Genomic DNA, 8,383 nt, shown 5'->3' with positions numbered 1-8,383 from the left:
CCATCACTTTTAAACAAACAATAACTTCCATTATGCCATTAGCTATATATCAGTGGTACCGATTCTACCTATAAGAAAGGAGCAAACAATGCAATGTGCCTGTAGTTCATAACACCCAGGCAATGCTGGAATGCATTGCTAGTATACATGTAAATACACACACACACATGGCTGAATTAGAACATTGAAGGAAAATATCTTTCATTGGTGATATTTAGTCCCATTCTGAATATGTTGCTTTATAAACAACCTAACATTTCCTTTCTCTCTTATGAAATTGATAAAATCAGAGCTCGGCAGTGTACTGCTGTTTATGGAATCAACTGAAGTCCTTCGAGGTGGGTTCCACAGCATAGCCATAGTCGAATGAGTGAAACCAGTAAAAGAATGTTTGTTTATGTATCTGTATTATGTGTGTATGACTATGCATATCAGGGATGTGCCACCTAGGTAGGCCAGGTAGGCAGTGCCTACCTTGAATAAAATAGATTGATAGCAACATTTTCCTCTCGTGGCAAAATATGCACCTAATTCAATAAAATTATGAAGGTTAGTCTGATTACTATGCATAAAATGCAAGATGTTTTATTTTTTTGCAGATTAGGTAGGCATAATTCAGCCCTGCTTTTCAATCTCAGTATTTAAGCTACACATAGTACTGCTGTACTATGCTGTGTACATTTCTACAACACTGTTTTCTTTACATGCTATAAAGGCAGAAATAGATCTGCCTTCAACTCAGTCGCACACCTGTGTTTCGCTTATTTCTTGTGTGTTTTACTACTTAAAGGTCGCCAACTGCCTACTCTGAGTAATTACTGACAGCACTTGTCTGATGTATATGTATTACATATGATTTATTATTTTTTTTCCAGTTAAGCATCGAGCCTTTCGGTGTAATGGTGAGAAAAATGGCAAAACTAACAAAGAGGACATGTTAAACTGGCATCTTCATATTTGCTCTGAGAACAACTTTCCTGTTTCAGCTGGTTTAGCTTCATCTGCTGCAGGATATTCTTGTTTAGGTAAGATCATCTCCATTTTTAAAATCCTTTTGTGACCACATTTCTAATAAAATACACTGCCTCTGTGTTGAGTTTCAATTTATTTTGAAAAGATTCAAAAATTTGAAGATATTTAGTAATGCAGGTAACTTTGTCATTAAATTTCTTTGTGAAATGTCTTTTAAGGGAAAGTTTTTACGATGGAACATTTTAATTTGAATATTTTAAAACTTCAAAATGAGAAGTTTTATATCAGGTTAGGATTAAAATATTTAAACTACCTGTCATCTCATTTTTTTTGTTTTTAATTATTTTTCTGCAACAATTTGCAAATGGCTAACTGTGCAGGATATATGCCATTTAAATGGCATATATATCTCCTGAAATTTGAATGTCAAACAGCCTCCTGCCCCACTTCTCCCTTCTAAAGATCTCAAAGAAAAGAAGGAAATGCTTTTGTAAGTTGATGATTATGGAATTGGACCTGTTTACAATAGGGTAGAAATGTAGTATATTTTGATGTACACATATATTTGAAGAAAAACAGTACAGTTAATATAGCAGCCAGATTTCTCAAATTACACTTTACTATTTGGTGATGTTTCTGATACACAAAAAGATGAGATGGTCACAAGTGGAACATTTTTCATGATAAGTCTGATCTGGGATTGATCTGGGTTTAAAAAATGACAACCAAGTTTCCTTTGAACCACCTAAAGACAGCTTTTATGAGATTGCTCAGATTGTTAGAAATAGCAGCCAAATTTCCCTCAGAGCTCACCCTATCATCTCAAGGACATTGAATTGAAGTAGTCATATCTCTGCAAATATGTGTGTGTGTGTGTGTGTATATATATATATATATATATATATATATATATATATGATGATGAAGGCGGTCCACTTGTGACAGAGGAAGACCATTACTGACCATTGCCCTTGCAAAATACTACTAATGCCTGTGCATGAGGTTATTGCGCCAGAAGTTGGCTCCACTTAGGTTTACATCTGTAGATTCCATGATTGCTGTGGCACCCTCCTACTCAATCAGACATCAGATAGTCACCTTGCTGGTAATTGCACAACCCAAAATTTTAGGTCCAATATTGCTTGCACAGAACCTAACAGACCTCCACCCTACAGACATGATCCAGAGGTAAGCCAGAGCAAGATATCCAGTGCCAATATAGGTTGCAGGTTCAGGAATGTGAGAGTGCCATGATCTCAAGCACAAGCAAAATATCCCCAAAATGTTCAATGTCATTCCCTGCATATCTTTACAAAAGCTAATGGGTGTCTCACTTCTGAGCACCCATGCAGTCATTTAGAAGGCAGTGTTTCTCATACTGTTTATAATATTTATTTGTAAGGTAAACTTGTAATGTTCTTATCTTCTAAGCCGCTGAGGTATGTAATACAGTGCAGTGGTTGATGTTAGGAAGGGCACCCAGCTGTAGAAACTGTGCCAAATCAGACTGGAATCTGGTGCAGCCTTCCAGCTTGCCAGCCCTGGTCAAACCACCCAACCCATGCCAACAATAGACGTTAAATGATGATGATGATGATTCAAGAGCATAGATTTATACTCTGAAGATCAGATAATCTTTTTTCATCTTTTGATACAAGACCAAACTTTTGACTTTGATTATCCCACACAGTAAGCTTATCTATTAATCTTTGGATGTGTAATACTTTAAGGGAGTGAAATATCTCAGGTTTTCATAGTTAAACCACTCTGCTTAGAATTAAGCGAGAAAGCCAGAGCAAGAAATTGTGTCTTCTGTGGCCATACTGGAAGTGTATGTTTACTTGTTAATTACTAGCATCTTTTGACTAGCATTGCAGGGACAACTGTCTTGAACTGTTCTTGCTGTATGGCAACCTAACTTTTGCTGATGCCATTAAAAAAGCACTAAGTGCATACTGTAAAGTGGTTGGCATTAGGAAGAACATCTCATTCATAGAAACTATACCAAACAGATGTTGGAGTATGTTGCAGTCTCCTGTTAAACATTCCAACTCATGCCAGCAGAAAACATGGATGTTAAATTGTGATGATGATGATATATATTTACATTCTATTGATTTTTTTTTTGTCTCTGAACAAACTAACCTATTAAATTATTTTTACCTTTTAGTTACTGCAATGGCTAACCTGTTTGAAGTAGAAGGTGATCTCTCTGGCATTGCCAGGTAAGACTTTGGAATGCTTTAATCTTTCTGTGACAACATTTGTATTGAAATACACTGCTTATGTGTTTCGATTAGTTTTGAAAATAATAAAAAATTATTCATAGGAAACTCTAAGAAAACCAGTCTGTAGTATTAGTAGTAGCTAATAGAGAGAGAGAGAGAGAGAGAGAGAGAGAGAGAGATAGATAGATACTGTGAGGTGGAAATGAGGTGTTGATAGATTTTACAGTTGGCAGGAGAAGCCAACTACCAAAACACCTGTTCCGATAATATGCAAATTTCTAAATTTTAAAATATCACCCCATCTCAATTTACATGAATCAAATATATAGGTATATTATTCAGGTGACCTGCTTTATTTACACATTTACTATTTTAGTTTTATTAGTTACACATTCTGTCAGATTAAACCACTACAAGTACCAGCTTTTGCTACTTTTCTAGGACTGCATTTTCTGTTTTTTTAAAATTTGGGTTACTTGCTACTTCAAAATTAAAAATTTTTTTGTAAGTAAAAAACCTATTGAATATCATATTAAATTATTATCAATTAAGTAAATTAGAACTAATGTACATACAATACTGTAACACACATTCCACTGTTTTTTGAAAAATTTTATCTTCCAGATTTGATGAAGTAAGATTTCAGTCAGTTACTCCCTTCCAAATTTGTAGAGGAGGAGTTAGTTGATTATTTGCTTTTTATATATTTAATATATATTTAAAAGTGTACTGCTTTTGTCCTTTTTCAGTGCTCTCTCATAAAAACTACTACTACTACTACTACATATATTATCTGTTATTTCTCTTTGTAAGCTGTGGCTGCTTCATCATTAAACCTATTGTTTTTTCTCCAGGTTAGGCTCAGGAAGTGCCTGTCGGAGTATGTATGGTGGCTTTGTGGAGTGGGATTTAGGACATTGCAGTGATGGATCAGACTCATTGGCCAGACAGATTGCTCCCTATGATCATTGGCCAGAATTAAGAGCATTACTGTTGGTTGTCAGTGAACAACCCAAAACTGTTAGTAGCACAGTTGGTATGCAAAACAGTGTAAATACTAGTGAATTACTACGCTCTCGAGTGGAGTGCATAGTACCTCGTAGATTAGCAGAACTGCGGGCATCCATTGCAGAGAAAGATTTTGAGAAGTTTGCTCAAATTTGCATGAAGGTAAATTTTAATGCTTCTTTTTGCTATCACATGAAATTGTATCAAATGTTCAATATTGAGAATGTAATAAATAGAATATCCCTTGTAATAAGTACCAGTCCTATTCCAGTAATATGTAATTCAGGCCATAGCCTAATGAAAACAGAACACCAAATGCACACTGTAGATAAGACTGGCTTAAAAAAAAAAACATTTATTGTTGCAAAACATCAGCAGTAACATTCTTAGGCCCAGGAACGTAATGTATACTATAACTATAAGCATTTAACATCAAAGCCTATTTCTGCATTCTAGGTTAGCACATTTGTGAATACCCTGCTCTTCTCCAAGTAGTGCAATCAAAGGTTTATTATGATCAGTGGCCCCAAACATATTGATGGAATCACTTAACACCAAATAAAACTGCAAGTGCTTCTTTGTCCAACTGAGAATAGTTCTTTTCAGCTGGTAACAGAGTATGTGAGGCAAAGGCTACAGTACGAACAGTACTGTCATCCATTTGATGACAAAGGGCTGCACCTAGCCCTGATGGTGATGCATCACATTGTAACATTAAACGTTTATGCAGGTCATAATGCACAAGTACAGCTGAACTAGTAAGTAACTTATTAGCTGTAGCACACACTTTCTGATGTTCAACATTCCACCCCCAAAGGGAATCTTTATGCAATAAGGAATATAAGGGTGTCAGCACTGTTGAAATATTTGGTAAAAAATGACGATAATGTGATAACATTCCTACAGATGATCTTAACTCACTATTGTTTTTAAGTTCTGGTGCATTTAAAATAGGCTGCGCTTTATCACTCTTTATTTGCAAACCATCTTTATTAAGTAGGTAACCAAGATAACAAACAGAATCACAAAAAAACTCACATTTGTTCTTCAGTTTTAATCTGTTTTTGTGAAGACGATCAATTATGATGGATAATGTATGAAGATGTTCATCATCGGAATACCCAGTGATTAGTAAAGCATCTCGGTATGCAAGCATGAGAATTGTCATCAAGTTCAATCTGGGAATATGCATGACCGAGTGCAATTTTTGTGAACTTTTGGCTCCCCACCAGAGTGGCAAACAAATCTTATATTTTAAGTAACGAGTACTTGTCTAAAACAGTTGACTGGTTGACTGTAAGTTTATAATCTCCACAAATGTGCACTGAGCCATCTGGTTTCATCACCGGTACAATGGGAGCTGCTCAATCAGAATATTGAACTGGAACAATAACACCTAACTGTAAACGTAATTCAGCTTCCACTTTTGGCTGCAAAGCGTATGGAAGTGTTCGAGCTTTACAAAACCACAGTGATGTGTTGGAAAATAATTTTATGTTTGCTTTAAATCCATTCAATTTTCCAAGATTGGTGTCAAACAAAGTACAGTATTCCTTTTTCAGTTACTCCAACGATGGCGTATCACAAACAGTTTTAATCATGGTGAGTATACCAGGTAATTGTCATAACCAATCACGACCCAACAAGTTTGGACGATTTCCAGTGGTTACATATACGGGTAGAACATTGCAAACTCCAATTATTGGGATTTCTTGCCCAGTATATGTTTTTAAAGTTGAGTAGTTTGTAGAAAGTGGTGGTAAGCAGCTGACAGAACGAGTGGTAACAATAGAGACTGAAACGCCTGTGTCAATTTCCATGCGTACTGACTGACCTTTAATTATCACATCGACAATGTATGGAGGCGGTTGGACTGTAGTGTTAACAGTAGTGTTTAAAACTGAATTTAAAGCGAAATCTTGGTCTTGGTTTTCCAGATTTGTTTATATCATATGCACTGAATGTTTTTGTGAAGACGAAACTGTGTTCATTGTTCTTTGTACGACAAACTCTGGCAAGATGTCCCGTTTTACCACATAAATGACAAACAGTTTGCTGATGCTGGCACTCAGATGGAGAATAATGTTTAAATTCACAATGATAATAAGTAAACTATTTTTCTGTAAGACTAGATGGCCAAGTTTTTAAAGATGTAATAGGTTGCATAGCATCTGCCTCTGTTTGTATAGAAAATTTAGTTAGCTGATGCGAAATGTTTTCGCTTTGACAAACTATAGCACAGGGTCTTTTTCCCAAGTAAGTTTTAATTCGTCTTCTGAAAGCAATTTAGAACAGGCAGTCTCATCACGAATACCGGAAGGCAGACATTGCAAAGCCATTTCATTTTCAAACATTTTTGGAGGAATCAGATTGTACTTACACTCAGGTAAAGCTTGTATTCTGGCAATGAAATCATTGCAATCTTCTTCAGGTTTCTGTGTACACATTTTTAGCAGATCCTTAAAGTTCATTCAGTAAACCAGTCACTTTAGTTAATGTGGCAGATTCCCTAATTCTCAAGGCGTTGAAGTGTCTTTGTCCTTCCTCACTGAGAAATTGGCGTAATAACTTTATTTTGTGACATTCTGATAAATTAATGGTTGGTTGTAGTATCAGAAATAGTTCTAAATAATCCAAAAATGAAAGTTTCCAGCGATTCCATATAGCAGGGGATGGTTTGTCTGAAGTAGTACTCCACAGTTGTGGGGGTAAATGCAGCATAGCACACATGTCTATCCTCGTCGCCAGTCCTATTGCAGTAATATGTAATTCAGGCCATAGCCAAATGAAAACAGAACACCAAATGCACGCTGTAGCTAAGACTGGCTTAAAAATGCATTTATTGTTGCAAAACGATTTACAGCAGGTTTTATATATAGAAAAAGAACCAATCAGAATTAACCATCATGCATACATGCACACGTGTGATAGACTGAATGACAAATAACACATAGTTGTAACACTTTGATATGTAACTATGTACAAACTTTGTGATTCTGCCATCCATTCAAAGGTACAATCCATTTAATGGGTTTTATAATCCATTTAATGGTTTCTGTCTGCCCAGTTTCACTCACAAGGTATGGGTTGAACCAAGTCTATAAAAAATGGCATTTAGCCAATATGCCATTTTCATCTTTTGACTGGTATTCTTGCAGTTACCATCCTTACTTTTTCTTCCTGGTATAATGTATCCAGCTTTGTTTTGTACTCTATATTCATCAATTTTTGACAGTGAAATTAGATGGAATGTGGTTTTGACTGATTCATTCCTTCTACTGTATTACTACTAAATAATTTATGTTTGGCACAAAGGCTTTCAGTTCCGTTTTTAATTATTTCAGTATGGTCTCTAATTCTCTTAAGGAACCAAGTACCAGTCAAGTATCAGGGTTGATATAATTGACAATTCCCTTCCTTCAAACTTGAAGCCTTGTGTCTATTTAAAAAATTAACATTAGAGACTCTTGTCATTATTATAATTAACAGCTGGTGCTAGACTTGATTTGGATGATGATGATACTCCTGAACAAATTTGTTTTGTATAAATTTAAGAAAAAGAAAAAAGTAAAAACCCACCAGCATCATTATTACTTTTGCTTTTATTGCTGTTGTTTTAATTAAAAACTTTTGTTTAGTAATCTTTCTTCTTTGTTTTATTGTTTTGTTTTTCTCAGGAAAGCAACCAGTTTCATGCGATATGTTTAGATACCTACCCACCTATTGGCTATTTAACAGAAGTTTCAGACCAAATTATAGCACTGGTGCATCGTTTCAACAAGCTTTGTGAACGTTTGAAGGTAAGAAAGGAAAAAATTAACTCTCTCTCTCTGTATGTATATGCATAAGTACAAACAAACATACATACATGCATGCATGTGTGCACGCACACACACACACACACAAACACACACACACACACAAACACACACACACACAAACACACACATGGGGTTAAGTAAGCTTGTGAGCAATTATAGAGTGAATTTTAGTGCTTATAAATCTAATATTCTCCTATCCTTCCTTAATACCGGTTCCCATATGCTACTCATATCTGCACTCAATCTGCTTAGGAGGTTGTTGTGTCTTAGCATATGTGCTGCTTCTTTTAGTTTTCGTATTTTCCAGTGGTGTTCATCATCATCATCATCATCGTTTAACGTCCGCTTTCCATG

The 8,383-nt window shown here is 35.5% G+C and overlaps 1 protein-coding gene across 3 annotated transcripts in view; it reads left to right on the top strand.

The window, feature by feature from the left end:
- The window catches only part of LOC106870866 (diphosphomevalonate decarboxylase), a 68,089-nt gene that overhangs the window by 50,582 nt on the left and 9,124 nt on the right, over positions 1-8,383 (top strand). For 2 of the 3 annotated variants that reach the window (XM_052968740.1, XM_014917103.2), the window contains exons 5-8: positions 876-1,025; positions 3,143-3,197; positions 4,055-4,370; positions 7,886-8,008. In XM_052968740.1, coding sequence (XP_052824700.1) covers positions 876-1,025; positions 3,143-3,197; positions 4,055-4,370; positions 7,886-8,008 — 644 coding nt within the window. Of the gene's footprint in view, positions 1-875; positions 1,026-3,142; positions 3,198-4,054; positions 4,371-5,770; positions 5,811-7,885; positions 8,009-8,383 lie in introns of all 3 variants that reach the window. The other variant, XM_014917104.2, reaches the window with a different exon arrangement.

This window comes from Octopus bimaculoides, chromosome 6 (assembly GCF_001194135.2).
Source record: "Octopus bimaculoides isolate UCB-OBI-ISO-001 chromosome 6, ASM119413v2, whole genome shotgun sequence".
In the NCBI taxonomy this organism is placed as follows: domain Eukaryota; kingdom Metazoa; phylum Mollusca; class Cephalopoda; order Octopoda; family Octopodidae; genus Octopus; species Octopus bimaculoides.
The sequence above is the reverse complement of the archived record's forward strand: the minus strand, read 5'-3'. Positions and strand labels throughout refer to the sequence as shown.